The 18,632-nt window shown below is 42.2% G+C and overlaps 1 protein-coding gene across 1 annotated transcript; it reads right to left on the bottom strand.

Annotated features, from left to right (window-relative positions):
* Positions 1–1,248: 1,248 nt before the first annotated feature.
* On the bottom strand, positions 1,249–18,008 carry LOC147012752 (LIM/homeobox protein Lhx4-like). Its single transcript, XM_085853907.1, has 6 exons — positions 17,808–18,008; positions 15,968–16,142; positions 14,865–15,067; positions 10,424–10,581; positions 10,112–10,295; positions 1,249–2,022 (listed from the first exon to the last, which is right to left on the bottom strand). Exons 1-6 carry the CDS (start codon positions 17,884–17,886, stop codon positions 1,652–1,654), a joined length of 1,170 nt encoding a protein of 389 aa, XP_085710033.1. The 5' UTR covers positions 17,887–18,008; the 3' UTR covers positions 1,249–1,651.
* Positions 18,009–18,632: the final 624 nt, after the last annotated feature.

The raw sequence follows: 18,632 nt of genomic DNA, 5'->3' as shown, positions 1-18,632 counted from the left end.
GTTTTTCTGTCTGTCTGTCTGTCTGTCTCTCTCTCTCTCTACCCACACGTGCAAACGCAAGGGGCTGTTGCCCAGTCTCTGGCGGTACATGTGGAGCCTGTGTTGCTTTCTCTCTTCTTATCATCTTCCCCTTTCTCTAATGTATTTTTGGGGGTATCCGTGTGTATAAACTGTTATCAATGCTTTATCGATTACTTGAAAATTGAATTGGTTTCTTATTTTTTTTTCCACTCTTGTATATTATCCTTTGCTTTGTTGTATTGAATTTTTATCCTTTATACTTTTTTGTAATAAAAGTGTCTCTGTCTCTGTCTCTCTCTGCAGGATATCTCAAAAGGTTGTGGACGGATCCGGATGAAATTTTGTGGACAGGTTGGGTGTGTGATAAGGACGAAAAGATATTTTGGTGAAGATCCAGATCCAGATCCGACGATTAGAATTTTTAAGTGATTCTTCACCATTGAGAGATAGGGCCAAAAATGATATATAGCACGATATCTCAAATATGTATTGGGCCAGATATGTTCTCGTGGATCAGGCATTGCGGGGTGGAGGTATGCGCTCTACCGAGTGCCCTTCTAGTTTATTATTGTTTTTTGTCGATAATCTCAAATCCCTTCTGTTTTTGCGGTTAAGTTGATGCTTCTTACCCCCACAATCACACCCCACACCAACCTGGGTACTCTACGTAGCAGTTTACCAGCGTTTTGTTTAACATTATAATTTACCGGTATAACATGGCTTTACTGGATAACAATTTATAAAACAAACAAACAAAAAAATTGAATGAAATGCATTATCAAATTGTAATAGATAATATGCGGCTGACGTCCTTGATAGGATAGCTGCAGAGATAGAGTCTAAATTCCAAACCGGACTGTGAAATACCTCCCTGGTGCTCTGCATGCAGAACAGATACACTGCCACTTGGATGGACATCAAGCCCGGCAGCCCGTCTGGCGGCATTCGTTGGTGGCCTTAAACCGTCTTCCTCAACACTGTTTGCCGTCATGCACAATCATATTGGACCCCCGTCCAGGACCAGTTCTGACTTCTGAGCCTGTCATGAGTACCCCGATGCTCCGCTCACCCAATGTCCACCTGAATGCGATATGTGAACCCAGGGCCATAATGATATGGATTTTATAAATATCACCCTTATAAGGAAAATGAAAAACTAAAGATGGTGACTTGTAAAACAAACAGTGGGGATGTTTTTTTTCTTCTGTGTGAGCAACTTGAGATTAAGAGCAATTTCAGAAAAATGTGATCAGTGAGAAGCACAACAATGATGCTAATATAAGGATGGGTGAGGGGATTATAAAACTCCTTGAAAACATTTCAAAACAAAACTACAAGTACACAGGCTCGCACAATAAATAACATGGTTAAAGAAAAAACAAAACCAATTGGTAAGTAACCCATTGATGTGTATTGGTATATGTAAACCAAATTCATTGCTTAGATCGTCTTTATATTATTTATGCAGAGATCAAACATATCAATCACTGAGAGATCAAAGCTGGACCATGACATTGCTATCTGCGTCTGGTCTCAGGTTTAGGCAACTCATTACGAGGCACCGTTCGATGTTTCAACACCTCGACTCGTCCCGGGTGGGTCCCTGTTCCAACTGGCTCTGAGCTGGAGATCAAAATGGGGCCCTCTCGGTCTCGAGCTCAACCCAGCAACCCCTGGGACTCGCCGAAGCTGAGAATTCACCAGAAAAAGTTGCTCCGGAGACCGGGACGTCCACGTCCCCTAGCCGTGGGGGTCGTAGTCCCCCGGTCGACGGGTACCCGGGATACTTGGTGCTTCGGTACTGTGGCAGGGACATCGGTTGCAGTGAACCGCAAGGTAGCTCTGTCATGCGTGGAGGCAGGAGGGGCAGGGAAGGCAGGATACCTTGGCTCGACTGCGCACTGGCTGGTGGAAGACCGAATGGTGCACCAAAGTGGGAAGAACCATGGGATTCCGCCCCGAAGGAGGGGCCACACACGAGCTCCGACAGCATGGAGTCATCTGCGGAGGGAACGTTTCATTCACTGATGACGACAACCAAGGTACATCATGATGATGACACTCCCTTCGGATTCTGAACAATTCCAGTTGCTGAGATAAACATCCTCGATTCCAAATCCCCTTTATGGGCAATAATGATTTCCTCGTGAGTTCTATTTTCTAAACATTTTCACTTTCTTAATGTTACAATTATTTACGCTCTCATTTGTCCCCAAATAGTCGGATTTGAAGAAATTATCAAAAAGTTCACCATTCTAAATCCCTGTTAAATACTCTTTTCCCAAATCTCCCAAGTTAATGACAGCTGTCTTCAGTTGGTTGGTTCAACAAGCTCCACATTAAGGGGTTTCACCTGGAGTGAGCATTTCCCGATTAATCAAAGCTGAAGCCACCACCAAGCTCAGCAAGAAATTTAACACTCGAGTCTTACTTTTTGACCATCAAGTGGTCTTAAAATCGGGGACTATTCAGCCTTCAGGCATCGTGTACCAACGACCCTCACAACAGGGTGATTGTATCATGTGACTGCAATATAGAAACGTGAGATCCACAGTCATCATGTGGGGGGTGCTCCCAAATAATTTCAAAAGACTCGAATCGATGAGATTCAAAATTAATTGCCAATCTAGAGTCTGACATACGCACGTGCTTTAGCAAGCAGAATAATCTCGACGTTAGAACAAGTACCATAGTTCAGGAATGAAACGTCTCATGGACTTTCTGGGATCTTCTTTAATTGATCGATGGTTAATTGTGTTTCGTAATCATTAAACATGGATGCTCATGACACAACAAATGAGTCGGCAGCAATGAATATGTTAATGTAAATAAATCATTGTTAATGTGCAGATGTGGAAGTTGGTGAACAAGTTGAACGACAAAAAGATGGGGAAAAGGTGAAAAAGAGAAGTAGTTCCCTGTCTGCCTATCCGACGATTTTCTCTTTAACTACTTAACCAGCAACCATAGAACCCATGTCATTATAAAGGCGTTTTTCCAAGGAGTTCTGTTCGTATATTCTTTTTTCCAAGATGAATGAACTTGTATGGGTTTTTTTTTTTTAGCTTACTTAACCACTATTTTTAATGAAGAATCGCAAGATGATTCATATCATGAGATTGTGATTTAAAGGTGGTTTTACTTTTTTCATTTAATTTAAACATTGTTCTTAAAGAACAGAACAGGAATGTTAACAATGGGAAGATCGAGGGAAGAGACTGTGACTTTAACGTTCCGTTTTTATTTACTTTTAACATTGTTCTCACGAATGGGAACAGGAACAACGCAGGTATGATTTAATCGTTCAGGCATTCACATTTGTGCCCCACTGATTTTGTGCCGTTCTTTTGGACCATCATTTGTACTGAATTCAATTCATTTATTTCATATGAAAAGGATGTGAATTGAATTGCCAGTGAATGAAAAATTTCATTGCTTTACATAGACAATAAAAAAATAATGAAATGAAATGATAGGCTGAAAGACCTCCTCCTGTGCCAACGTTATTTGTGTATCCTTGTGTAACATTGTAAAGAAAAGGAATAAAGAGGAAGGAGAGTACAAATTTGGGGTGAGGGGCAGGAGCTTGAAGAACAAAGCGGAAGGGGAGAACAGGGTTGGGGTTGAGAGAAGGGGCTGTTTCCCGTACATACACACACACACACACACACACACACACACACACACACACACACACACACACATACACACACACACACATATTTTTTTTTTTACACATACATACACACACTAGCAAATACAACCCATCGCTTCACTGACGGGGATATTAAAGGGAGGGGGGTGGTGGAGAGGCGAGGATGGAGGGAGGAGAGAGGACAGAATAGGAGAGAGGACAGGATAGGACAGAGGGGAGAGGAGAGGATGGAGGGAGAGGACGGAGGGAGGAGGAGGGAGGGAGAGGAGAGGACAGAGGGGAGAGGAAGCTAGGTAAGGAGAAAAAGCTAGGGAAGGGGGAGCAACGCCTCACCAAATGTTGCTATACATTGCAGGAGGGAGGGTGCGAGGAGGGTGTGAGAGACAGAGAGAGGGAAAGGGAGAGTGAAAGTGAGGGGGGTGGAGGGAAAAAAAGACAGAAAGGTGAGGGGTGGAGGTGTGGTAGCAAATATGTCACATCAGAACACAAAAAAACACATCAGAACAGCTGTACACGCAATGACACAACAGAGTTTGTAACGTAATCCACTGGCACATCTGCAAAAACATTGACATCCCAGTTCCAGAAAATTTGTGGGAACATGAACCAAAGCAATTACTGAAAACATGGAAGTACCTACCGCTCACGTACAACCTAATGATCCCATCAAGTGAACATCGAAAACAAAGCATTGTGACCAGATATCATACTTAGGTACAAAAGAAGAGAAGGCATTGCTAATCGAGGTGTTTACACCAGCGATTTTGGACGAAACGATGCAGAAATCAAGTTCTCTGTTCTTGCATATGGCAGCTTTGGCTGCCAGGGTAGCTATCATTTCTTGGAGCACAGCTGTACTGCTGATGCTGTGCCCCTCTAACAGCACACTGGTACTCATTTCACTGACCTCAGAAGGATGACAGGCTGAGTCAACCCCATCTGGTGTTAGTGCAGCAGCCAATGGGTTTTGAACTCAGAACCCTAGGATCCCAAGCCAGCCACCCTAACCACGAAGCCAACACCAGGCTTATAGAAATCAAGAAAATTACCAAATACCAAGACCTCAAGAATGAAGTGAAAAGATCCTGGAAGCTGAAGAATGCCAAAGATGTACCAGTGATAGTGGGAGCTATGAGAAAGATGACAACGAACCTCACAGAGATATTAAAAACCATCCCTGGGAATATTACAAGAAACGAATTACAGTTGGAAGCTGTCCGGGGCTCAGCGACGATCCTAAAGAGAGCCATCGGCACAAAACTATGAGAACAGAAAACTTCACAGCTTGGTCCATGAATTATGACCGCTTACTGACATAAAGGTGGAAAAAGGCCCACACTGGGCTCAAATGAGTCAGACTCCATTCCACATTCTGAAACTCACATATGAAGATAACACACACACACACACACACACACACACACACACACACACACACACACACACACACACACACACACACACACACACACACACACACACACACACACACACACACACACACACACACACACACACACACACACACACACACCTTGGGCATGAGCATTTGAAACCCACGCTATCTTCCTGGCAAAGGTCTGTCTACATGTATGCATGCAGCGTACTCGTACATGCAGTGACTTTTACACTGCACCGGTCAGCTCACTTCGAATCCGATTCGTACATGCTAGTCCCCTCAACAGAGAGGGAAGGTTGGGGAGTGGTGAGAGGGAGGGAAGAGGAAAGGGGGGGGGGAAGAGGGGATGGGACGGAGAGAAAGGGAGAAGTCGGGGTCAGGAAGAGGGAGAGGGGTGGGAGAGAGGGCGTAGGGTTTGGAGGGAGAGAGAGGGGTGGGATAGTTGTGAGAGAGGGGAGCGAGGAAAGAGGGAGAGGGGTGAGGAAGGCAGAGGGGTGAGGTCGGGAGAGGGGTGAGGAATTCCGGCAGATGTGACACCTAGTTTCTCATCCATCCGAGAGATGCCACACACATTGATTAATCACCCTGCCTGTGAAACACCAGGATGATAGTTTATAGCTGGGTCAGGATTCAAATCCAGGCGACACAGAGCAAGCATGCGTACGTCTCAGCTTTCCTGCCACGATATGGCGATTAATTATGTCATAACTGAAAACATTTTTTACTCATTTTGATAAAATAATTTATTTTGCCTTCCAACCTTCACTACAGATCCGCGGTATCGCCATTAAAATTTAAACGCGTGCCAAGCGGCTTCACCAAGCAAAACGGTTGAAAAAACATTTAAAAACTAAACTTTTAATTACCCGCGCCCCCGAAGGTGAAGGAGGTTATGTTTTCACCCCTTTCTGTTTGTTAGTTGACCCAAATTTTTTTTTTTTGACAAGTATGTTTATCGCCTCCGTTTGTGTTTGTGTTTGCTTGTTTGTCTGTCCACTCACCTCCAGCCCAAACCGATCACTGAAATTTTCAGATTGAAGTCGCCGACCCTGCGACGGTTGCGCATTGAAGTATCATAAAATTTGGTCGACCAAAAGGTCCACGTAGGCCAAAAAGCCAATTTAAGCCAAATTTTCTAAAATCCTCAAATTTCATCCGATTGACTTGAAATTTGAACAGGATTTGCAGATCAGGTCAGTGAATTCAACCACCTATTACTTTTAAGGTTATCTTAGGTCAAAATGACAACATAGGCCATAAGGTAAACCCAAAATAGTCCGATTTTTAAAATTGTTTCTAAAATTGTCAATTTCAATCTGATTGACTTGAAATTTGATGACCATTTGCATATGAGGTCGCCGAACTCAATCACCTATTAATTTTGAGGTCAGCATACACCAAAAGGTTAACATAGGCCGAATTTCTAAAATCCTCAATTTTCATCCAATTAACATGAAATTTGAAGAGCATTTGCATATCAGGTCAAATAATTCAAACACCTACTAATTTTGAGGGCGAAACGACACACTATACCGCATGGGCATCACACACCATTATATCATTCAAATCTGTGTGCCAATTTCCAACTGGCATCTCACCTTGCTTCACACCTTGCTCACCAAACCTCAACACCTCAACCACAAACGCCTCCCGCACACGGGAAAAATATTCCCGCACCCCCACGTACCACTGCATCACTTCAATTTGCCACTATACAGAGAAGTACTGCATGACTCGGACTGTCCTCAGGACCGCGCGATGTGTGGTCGAGCAACGGACATGAATAGCTCGACCGCATCTCGCAGAGGATGTCCCAGGTGGGCACGCAGAATTGATACGACCCTCGTCCAATTGCCAGACCACGGCAAGACAGGGGTGGCAAGGAGGGGTCACGGGAAGGGTGATTCGGGAGTTTGGTGCGACGCCCGGGTGTGCATTCTCGATCATGAGCGGGGCCCGTGGGTGGCAGAGAAAGTCCATTGCTATTCAGCATTCAGACTGCACTTGGAGAACATTCAGGGCTGGGTTGCCTGCTCGAGGATCATGCCCTATGTTGAGTCAGGAGCTCCAAACCGTGTCGAATTGGATGGACGACTGAGACAGTTTCCGGCCCCGGAGATTGGCAGGGTATGGCTAGGGGGCTGCTGTGGCCCGATAGAAGGGTGGGATTCGGGTATATATATATATATATATATATATATATATATATATATATATATATATATATATATATATATATATATATATATATATATATATATATATATATATATATATATATATATATATAGATATATATACAGAGACATGACAAGTAAATAGACACCATGACTTTTACAGAATTTATTTATTGAGCCTGGCAGGGGAGGGCTAGGGGGCCACTGTGGCCCAATAGAGGAGTGTGATTCGGGTCGTGACCCCACCCTTCGCCCAGGGCTTATAAAAGGGGGAGCACAGAGCACGGTTGTGCCTGATGAAGTCGGCTGCAAAGCCAGTGAAACGTTGCCTGAGACCGGGTCTGCTCTCGCTTTTTTGTTCAAATTAGAGGAGTCGATGTAGTTTTTTTTACTTTTGGTTTGAAGCGCCTTCGTCTTCTTTAAAAATGTGAAATCCCAAACACCCCAATCTTACGTGTGTGTGTGTGTGTGTGTGTGTGTGTGTGTGTGTGTGTGTGTGTGTATGTATGTATGTATGTATATATATATATATATATATATATATTATATATATATATATATATATATATATATATATATATATACATACATACATACATACATACATACAGACATGACAAGTAAATAGACACCTTGACTTTTAAATAATTTATTTATTTAACATATGAAGTATATTTGATCCATTTTAATACATACACTAGTATTTGGTAGACTTGCTATTTGCAAGTCAATGCTTTTACTCTTTCAGAAATAAAACTAATGAGTTCTGAAATTTTCTCGAATGGGATTTCTGCCGAGGCTTCACGCAAAAGGGTTAGCAATTCTTCCCATGATGTTGGTTTCCTGGACTTTACCGCACAGCTCGATCCAATGTGGCTCAGATGTGTTCAATGGGATTCATGTCAGGAGACCGACTTGGCCATGGAAGTCGTTTGATCACATTTCTGTCCTGCCATTCTTTGGTCTTTTTTGCAGTGTGGCATGGAGCTCCATCTTCCATGAACAGAGTGTTGTTTTTGACCATCTGACCAGTGGAGAAGACGGGGAGAAGTCCATCCTCAAGGATAGAAATGTATATCGTCGAGTTGATGTTGCCAACACACTCCACAAGCTCTGACCGACCAGCACTCCAGATTGCTACCCACACCATCACTGAAAATCCACCGTGTTTGACAGTTGGCTGCAATCAGTTCAAAGAGAACTCTTGACTGGGACGTCTCCAGACCCATACACATCAACTGTCAGAAAATTGAGCAAATAGGAACTCATCTGAAAAAAATACAGTTTGACAAAACTCCAGGGGTCTGTTGGCCATTTTATCAGCCCACCTCTTTCTCCTTTGAATGCTGGCTGGTCTAAGAAGAGGTTTTCTCCTAGCTGCTCTCTCATAGTAGCCCAGTTGATGAAGGTACCACATGGCAGTTCTTGAGCTAGTTTGGACCTCCTCTGCAACATCTGCTGCCTTGCAACGGGGAGTTTTCTCAATGGACCGCTTGACAGCTCAAAGACATCTTTCTGAGGGTCCAGATCGACCAGAACGGGAAGCTGTGGATTTCTTGCCTTCGCTGGTGAATTGCACAATCACCCGATTGACCGTAGAAAGTGGAGTGCCAAGGTTCTGAGCGATCTGACGCTGACTGACTCCACGTTCTGATTGGCCAACAATTCGTCCTCTTTGAAAATCGGAAAGGTCGTGTGCTCCCTGGGTTCAAGGCGTAGTTAAATGTCGTACACGACCCAGGAACTCGTTTCTGCATAGAAATAGTCGAATATTAGTACAAATCACTGAGTAAAACTGCATTTTCCAGATTAAATCAAAAAAACTTATGGTGTCTCTTTACTTCTGTCATGTCTCTGTACATACATACATATATATACACACACACACACACACACACACACACACACACACACACACACACACACACACACACACACACACACACACACACACACACACACACACACACACACACACACACACACACACACACTGTATACATATATAAGTGCTGACGGGATGGGCTGGAGGTACACACACCCACGTCTAACCTATCTAACCCCGGATTGAATCCTGGCTCAACTAAAAACTGTCATCCCGGTGTTTCACATGCAGGGTGATTCAACAATGTTTGTGTTGTTCCTCTGATGGACATTGAACTGGCGTCCCATCGGCCATCATTAGGTGGTGGACATTAATGATCCGATAGTTTATTTTGGAAGGAGTAGGCACGTCATCGCCAGCACCATGAATAAATTACAAATTCCTGCCTTGACGACTGCAGAGAGAGCGATGGCAAATCATCCAGTATAACTCTAAGCCAAGAAACTGCTTCAGCAGAACCAATGCTCTGTAACGCAGAGTATGGCACATCAGTCATATGGTGTATATAGTTGGATAAAGGCATGCATTCGTTTGGAAAAGTGAAAATATAAATTTATACTGCATGAACTTCAGACAAAAAAAAAAAGTATATTTACAGTGGAGGAGAGGAAATTGGGACCATACTCTGTGCAGAGCGTTGGTGCTGCTTAAGCAGTCTCCTTGGCTATTGGGCACAATCCTGGACGGGTGGCCACTCCGACACAGTACACCAGCATGCTGGCACTCATTTTGCTGACCTCGGAAGGATGAATGACAGGCCGAGTTAACCCCACCTGGTATTAATTCAACAGCCAAGGGGGATTTGAACTCAGGACCCTCGGATCCCAAGCCCACCGCCCTAACCATGAAGCAAACACCAGGCATATTTACAGAGGACAATAACGAGGGAGGGTTGTGTGTGTGTATGTGTATGTGTATGTAGAAATGTCCAAATTCAGAATTGCCCCCAGTACATACTGCGTCAAAAACCTCACCGTGATACGTGCCCTCGCCGTCGCTGGCTGTATCGTCCCGATGCTCTTGAATGGCCTTGTTTTTGGCACTACGGCCACGACCCATGGACTTGGTCCCACGGTTAAATGCAGTCGCACCCCAGCGGTCCCGACCCACGTCCTTCTTCAGGCGCTTCTCCTTTGCGCGTCGATTCTGAAACCACACCTCGTGGATGGAAAAAAAAAAAACCATGGCCGGAATGTTATGCAGTACCTTAATGCAATCAAGACACAGAAATAATATTAAAAATAATAATAATTCGCTCGGAGATTTGAAGCATTGCGTTCACATACCTGCACAACCCGCATGTCGAGTCCCGTCTCGGAGGCGAGCTGCTCCCGCACATGTCGGGCCGGTTTAGGAGAACTTTTATATGCGTTCTTAAGGGTCTCCAGCTGCTTGGCAGTGATGGTGGTCCGCGGACGCTTGGCAGCTCCATCTACCTCCGAGTCTACCAAGTGACACGAGGCTTGAAAGTCGGAAACTTCTTTAACACGAGTCATAATTCCTTCAAAACGATATAAGATTAGCTTGGATGTCATGGCATTAACATTACTGCAGTTCAAAAACCCTGTCCACCATGGGACCGTCTTGGGCCAAATTTTTCAATTTTTGCATTTACAAGTCATGCTGGTAACTTTCACCGATATAAGTACATTCGTACCATAGAGACAAAACCGTACACTCCATAAATGCATCAGGTCGACGGTACTTGTGTGAAAGACATATTGTGTGTGGAGTTGGTCTTTTGTGAGTCATCTGTGCATAGGCAGGTACTTCAGACACAAGATGAGCAACAATGGTATTACATGACATGTGTGATGAAAACAATTGTCTCATGTCGGAAGGTGGGAGGAATCACAATAAAGACCTTTCAAACTCACACTTAAGAGCATTTAGGCACTGCTCACTACACACCCGGTAAGGGACATCCAAAATACATATCCCAGAGCCATCGGAGAATTGGTGACACAGCTTGTCGGTGGAAACATTTTCCTTCAAACCAACCCTTTTATTTGTGATTACTTATGAGGTTAGAGATCTCTCCCATGTTATATGATCATAATAATCAAGAACAATATTTCAAAGGACGGTGTGGCATTTACAGGTAAAGTTTACACCTTAATGTCATGAGAAAAGCCTCTCCTGTTGTTGATATAAAAGGTACAGTTCCAGCGGACAGGTCTGATGGATGTTCATGAGCCTGCCTTTGACAAACACATCGATTGGCGATTATGGAACACGACTTTCTTATCAGAGAATCGATGCGGCCACAAAAGGCCAGGAGTGCTCGAGGTTCGCGGGAGATGAATTGCTGGAGAAGTCGATGCTGATGGAATCTCGTTAGAAATTAAAAGTGTAAAGAAATTTATAATATATATATATATATATATATATATATATATATATATATATATATATATATATATATATATATATAAACATTTGTTTGTTTGTTTCTTCTTTCTTCAGCCTGAATCACACCAGTTCTGGGTTTTAAATGATTAAAATATGAATATGGTTACTACAAGTGAATAAAAATGAGACAACCAGCTTAACATGCACACATAGAAGAGAGTTCTCAAGGATGCAATGCCCTCCCCTTGTAAAGCACCAGGATGATAGTAGCTTTGAGTAGTAATTAATGTGCACATCATGATTTCGTTTCCGATTTGTGACAAATTTATTGCAAGTGCAGAAACTTTCATAGACTCTTCAGAGGAGGAGAAATGTCAGGGATTTGTCAGAATCTCTCAGAAAGTAAGAAATTTCTTTGCAAACTCTTAAACAGGAAATGGATTTGTTTGGAATTACACTAAAAGCAACAGATTTCTTTGAAATGTATAAAAGTAAGGAATATACTTAGAATATCTCAGAGTTTTAGATTTGTTCTGAATATCTCGTATCATAAAGTACAAGGTTTGGTTGGAATCACTAAACTCTTAAGTGTCGGTTTTGTTGAGGAATGTCTCAAAAATTAACTGAATTGTTTGGAATATCTCAAAAATGTTGGTCTCATAAATAAAACATGTCTTTCATGCCTGGAAAATCTCACAATCTCAATCTATTGCTACTGAAGGATCGTCAAACGAACCCACCTATCTATTTCCATGGTCAACCACTGGACGAGATTCAGTTTCTTGAACTTTTAGATCTGAATATTAGCTATGACCTCTCTTGGGTAACCACATGGCAAAGCTCGTCTCTAAAGCCAGCTACAGATTTGGCATCTTCGTCAATCCAAGTCTTTCCTTGAAAAACAGAGCTACTCACAGTCTACACAGCCATTGCCCATAGCTCAATGGAGTCCTGCTCTCCACTATGGGCTGAGGCTTCAGCATCATATCTGTCTTTCTTGGATTCTCTGGAATCTAAAGCTATCAAAATTATGAGAATCTTCCACGACAAGGCCAAATCACAAGGTCTGTTGCTTTCACCTCCCAGGCAGGTCAATGGTCTCTCCATTTTCGACCGTCACTTCTTTTATATTGCTCCTTCTGCTGTCTGACTACTCTGACCCTCTCAAGAAACTCTACAATTATTGTGTTATTCCATTACCCCTATCCTGGTTAAAATTCAAAAATCAAGGATGACTGCACACCTTAACTCCTTTTTTCCTCGTTTCTCCCAACTCGGGAACCACTTTCCAGAGGCCGTTTTTCCCATTCTTCCCTCCAGAGCTTTAAGCAGGCAGTGCATCACCACCATGTGTCATCCTCACACATGATCTTTATGTCCCCCATTAACCCTTCCTAACCCAACCCTCTTATTTGCCGATTTCTTCCTCTCTATCTCTGTCTCTTGTGCGTTATCCCCTTGCTGGTTGTGCCCAATTATTACACCGCTACCCCAATGTCATTTTGACCTTCCTTTTACATGAGCCTCGCTCTTGAAGAGTAAAAAAAGTAGTAGAATATCCTAAGTAAAGTCTCCAAAAGTAATGGATTTGTTTGGAATGTTTCAACAACTCACGGATTGTTTGGAATCTACAAGAGTATTAGATGTATTCGTAATCTCAAAAAGTATCACATTGGTTTGTGTCATTTCAAAAAGTAATGGATGCATTTAAAATGTCTCAAAAACGTAACAGATTTCTTTCTAATTTCAAAAGATTGAATTAGAATCAGAGAAATTAACCGATTTATTCAGAATGGTTGAAAAAGTACTACATTTGTTGTATTCTGAAGAAGTTTTGGATCGTTTTCTCATGTCTCAAAAAGTATTGAATTGTTTGCAAAGTCTCAAAAAGTAAGATTTCTTTGGAATGTCTGAAAAATTATTGGATTTGTTTGTAGTCTGAATAAGTATTGGATTAGTTTATAATTTATCAAATGATAACCCATTTAATTTGAATATCGCAATAAGTAATGCATTTGTTCTGAATATCACAAAAACTAACAGATTTGTTTGGAATGTAAAAAATAAATAAATAAAGGATTTGTTGGGAATATCAAAAATAAATAAATAAAGGATTTGTTGGGAATCTAACAATAAGTTAATGGATTAGTTTCGAATGGAATCTCGCAAAAGAAACAGATTTCATTGTAACCTCGTAAAAAGTAACAGATATGTTTGTAAAGTCTCTCAAAGTAAGAGATTTGTTTGGAATTAATCAAAAGTAATATATTTCATTGTAATATGATTAAAAGTAATGAATTTGTTTTTAATGCCACAAAAAGCAACGGATTTGTTTTTGTATGTCTCTTTGAACTTCGAGGCCTCATGATCAGCCACAAGTTATCCCAGGCCGACTGCATGGCAAATGTGGCTTCCAAAGCCAGCCGTAGACTGGGCATCCTCTGTCATTCCAAGTCTTTCTTCTAAAAAGCAGAGCTACCCACAGTCTACAAGGCCTTTATCCAGAACACAGTAGAGTACTGCCCCCTTATCCCCCACCCTCAACCCCCTCCCCCCTCTCATGGGCTAGCACCTCACTATGATATCAGTCTTTTCTAGATTCAGTGCAATCTAAGGCTCTCAAGATTATTGGCATTTCCCACAATGAGGCGAAAGCCGGTATGTTTCTCTTACATCGCACACAGGTCAATAGTATCTCTTCTTTATTTTTTATTTTATTTTTAAATCGCCTCTCTTCTGATGTAGATCCCTTTGTTCTCGCAACACTCTGACCCTCCAGAGAAACTCCAGGATACAAGCATTCTCACAGTAACATCATCCTGGTCAAACTCAAAAAAATCCAGGCTGATTTCCCACCCCTACTTTTTGTTCCTTTCCTTACTTATTGTCCACCTGCTGCCCCACTACTCCACTGTAAGGTCATGCATGCTCCCAGTCAGCTTGGTCCTCTATGACCCTTCATGTTGTAAAGAATTTTTTTTTTACAAAATAAATGAATAAAAAGAAATCGATTTGTTTGCAATGTCACAAAAAGTAACGGAATTGCTTAGAATTTAGATCATGCTACAACCAGGGCCATACCCTCAGAACAAACCCATGGCATTAAAAGCCATGTTGAAGTATACGTCGTCAAGTTTATCTCAGAACTTCACATTATATTAGTCGCAGAGCATTAGTGCTACACATTGCTATGAGGAAAAAAAAAAAATCAAAGCCAAGATAGCATATAGTGTATAATGACGACTTTGTAAATATCCAGCACAAGGCTGTGGATATGCGGACGCATAGTTGCAGCTACATTCGCTCATATGACTGTAAGAACCCCGTCTCAGCCCAACTTTCATGCACATTCACAGCACGAGGCAGATGACGCACCTCTGTGTGCTGTTCCTGGGTAATCGTGTTGGCAGACGAGGCGCGCATCGTCCAGCAGATAGAAGAGGTCCCCTGTGACGAGCTGCCGACCACACAGTGAGCACGCAAAGCAATGCAAATGGAATACCCTTTCCTGGGCCTTGCGAACCGCTTGGCTTGGTGGGATGCCCTGACGACAACCTGCACACTTGGTACCGAAGCGCCTGCATGGCATGCACGGCACAGAGAGACAGAGACGGACACAGACTCTTGGCATGCAAATGAAGTAATGAAAAAATATACAACACACAACATTACATTTGGACATTCACATGGAAGGAAATAGATTTGCTCAAAACCTGGTTGTGATAATCTTTGGAAAGTACCTGCACACTCTGCAGGTGCGAAGCTTCCGCACCGTTGGGGCGGTTTGTGGCAGGGAATAGACTGGGGATGGGGATGGGGTGCCATTGCCTTCCGAGGCAGGAATATTGGGATTTGGTCATTGCACAAGCACACAATAACATACTCTTTTCGAAAAAGGAGAGGGAGAGTCTTCAGTATCTACCAATTCAATGCTAGGTAATGAGACAACCGGCTTAACGCCCCTTTGAAAAAGGACAATGTGAATACGTGCCTGCACGAGAAGCACCACATCGACAGTTTATCGCCAGATCGTAATAAGGACAGAAATCGAACCCACACTAGAAAGCTCAAAGGAGAGTACCAAAGGTAACCCTGAAATCTCCTCTAAGGAGACTTTTTGTTCAGATTAGCAAAAACCCAAATGCAGTTTTGCTTTATAACTACAGAAAATGCAATATTATATGTATCATGGCACAGTCTGCGTATGATGTATGAACGTGAGACATTTTTCTGTACTTTCGTAGATTTATGTTTTCAGGCAAATGTATCGCTTTTATGGTATGTAAGGGGCTGTGCACAGGAAGCAATGTTCCACAAGTATTTATGAAAGAAATAATTTCAAGACCCACAATTTCCACTGCCCTACATTTTCAATGTCTCATGCAATATCATGTGATTAAAAGATTCCATGGAGATTTACTGGGACCACAAGAAGACCTTCTCCACCTGGTGGGTCCCCGTGCACGATGAGCGCGCACCTGAAGAAGTCCTCCTTGCAGTAGAGAGCTCCGTCCCGGGAGAAGCATCGCTCGCTCAGTGGAGACTGGCAGTCCCTGCAGCGCAGGCAGCTCGCGTGCCAAGACCGCTCGAGAGCCTTCAATAGGAAGCGGTCTCCAATAGGCAAGGAACAGCCACCGCACACTGGCCCGGTGGCTACGGACAACGGACGAGAGGAACAACTCAAGTATATTACTTTGCATCAGCAAAACGGTAAATACTCTACATATATGACGTCATTTTGCTGTTGAACATTTGAGATCAATTTTTACATTGATTTGTGGTCCACCGGCAATCAGTTTCCTTCACATCATGCAATATGTATATGGGTCTTAAAAACTGAGTTTCACGAGGATCTGACGAACATTTTTTTCGCTGAACCTAGAATATCCTGTCATTTTGCCTTTTCATTTTTACCCCTTTAGTCTGGGTCTTACGATTGAAAACCAATATTGTAATACGGTACAACCATTGTCATTGTAGTCGCCGTAACAAGTTTATGGTAATACATCATTTGGAAATAACAATGCGAGTCGCTTGGCAGCGTATCGATTTTACATGAAATGTTGCTACGTCAAGTCAAAAAGGATGACAACAAAACACATCAAGATCATCACTCGTTTAATCAAGTATCGTGGGAAACAAACTGGGATTGGTCCAAATAACGGAAATTAAATGCGCAAAACGAATGGTGTTTTAAAGTTTCCATGAAACAGTTGAGATATTTTGTTAGTTTGGGAAATGACGTCATATACTGAGTCTTTGAAGATGAACTTGCGACTACTGGTGTAGAGAAAGCAAAATTAAAAAAAAAAACAGGAGTGACAGTGGAGAGGTATGTAGTCTCAACCCTACCCTGCAGTGTGTCCAGCCAGGGTTAGGGTGTGTATATATATATATATATATATATATATATATATATATATATATATATATATATATATATATATATATATATATATATATATATATATATATATATATATATATATATATATATATATTTATATATATATATATTCTGAGTAACACGTGTGGGGTCTTGCCCTGCTTGGGGTTGTAGTGCCTTGGGAAATCACCGAAAAAGACCGCGCAGCAGATCGATCCGCATCCCCCCCATCGTAACAACTCACAACATTTGTTGAACTCTTTCTCATCGCTTCTCGCAGCACAATCTCGATCCTTGTGTCGTGGAGTTGCGGAAGGTTCGCAATCGCAAGTTAAACATCATTTGGTGCAACGAGGGGTCGTTTAACCGCCACCGGCTGTAACCCTTTGAGGTTTAACTTGTACTGCAAATGTGAACAATTTGATGCAGATTACATCACAGAGAATTAATGTTTTCTATTTTTTGATATATCAGACCATAAACATGGTGATCAACCCACCAAGCGAGCTGTTTGGCCTGTAATCTCCTATTGCCAAGCTGTTATTGCGCTTATTCGGTCCCACTCCGCGACTCCACTTTGTCGCTAAACGAACGCAGTCCATAATCATTCCGCATTACATTGAATTTAGTTACCTACACGTCCACAAACAAAATCCTGAAGTTTGTCAACCTGTCGTTAAGGAATATCACGACTCAAGTGCGAACAAATTAAAACAACCAAAATCTTGTGTCCATTGAAACCTGTTTCAAGCTTTGGCCAACGGATCGAATTACGCTGCACAGCTCGAATCCAAGACATTTTGCGACAGTTATATTTCTGATAATTATGATGATGGCTTACAATACATATACATATACAAATATCAATATATATATATATATATATATATATATATATATATATATATATATATACACATACATACACACACCTGCTGCTCTGGAAAGCAGCTCCGCATCATCCCGTCCATGCTTCCCGCTATCGACACACTTCGCCTGCTCCAAAAGCATGATGCGGATCCGCAGGCAAAGCAGCTTTCCCCGCAGGTCTCTTAATCTGCCAGACAGCGCAACCCGTCGGGTCCAAAGCAACTTCTCACCCCCCCCCCCACACCACTAGTCATGAGCCAGACCCCGGCCGGGGGGTGGAGGGGGGGATTTTGCTGCGGAATCACATGACCCACCATTAGCCCGCCTTCACCTCTAAACCCCTCCGATGTTCATCCCCTCTTCCTCCTCTGCTCTATTTCTATTTTAATGTACATATATATATATATATATATATATATATATATATATATATATATATATATAAAATATATATATAGATGTATGTATGTATGTCCGGATCCATCGGATTAAACCATCGGTTTAAGGGGAAATCACTATAAATCCCTTATATACAGATGGCAATGTGACGGTATTATTTCGTTTGATTAGTGTAACAATCACATATGATCTTATAACATTATAAATGGCTGCTAAATTTGCAAGATGTGGTAAAGCAGCTGAAATGGTCCTGATGTTGTTCTTTGGCAGACCCACTGTTACTTGTGTTTAAACAACCACAAAGGCTTTTATAAAATTATTTGATTGATTGGCAGTTTGTAAATAAAGATTCGGAACGATAAGGAAGCTAAATGTGTTTGCATCTGTCCGACTCTGGGGTTCTTTATGACATCATCTGCCAAAGTGACGTCACAAAGCGCATTATTCAGACAGAACACAATGCTGACGATTTGTCAAACGGGTTGGCA

Source organism: Eptatretus burgeri, chromosome 14, assembly GCF_056783735.1.
Source record: "Eptatretus burgeri isolate ZD-2024b chromosome 14, Ebu_testis_v1, whole genome shotgun sequence".
Classification (NCBI taxonomy): Eukaryota; Metazoa; Chordata; class Myxini; order Myxiniformes; family Myxinidae; genus Eptatretus; species Eptatretus burgeri.
The sequence above is the reverse complement of the archived record's forward strand: the minus strand, read 5'-3'. Positions and strand labels throughout refer to the sequence as shown.

Bases quoted from the DNA above. Each gene is read 5' to 3' on its own strand.
- LOC147012752 (XM_085853907.1), bottom strand. From the start codon at position 17,886: ATGCTTTTGGAGCAGGCGAAGTGTGTCGATAGCGGGAAGCATGGACGG. The intron at 16,143-17,807 runs GTGTGTGTATGT...CGTTGTCCGTAG, and splicing joins GCTGCTTTCCAGAGCAGCAG to CCACCGGGCCAGTGTGCGGT. The intron at 10,582-14,864 runs GTGCGTCATCTG...GTCACTTGGTAG, and splicing joins CCCAGGAACAGCACACAGAG to ACTCGGAGGTAGATGGAGCT.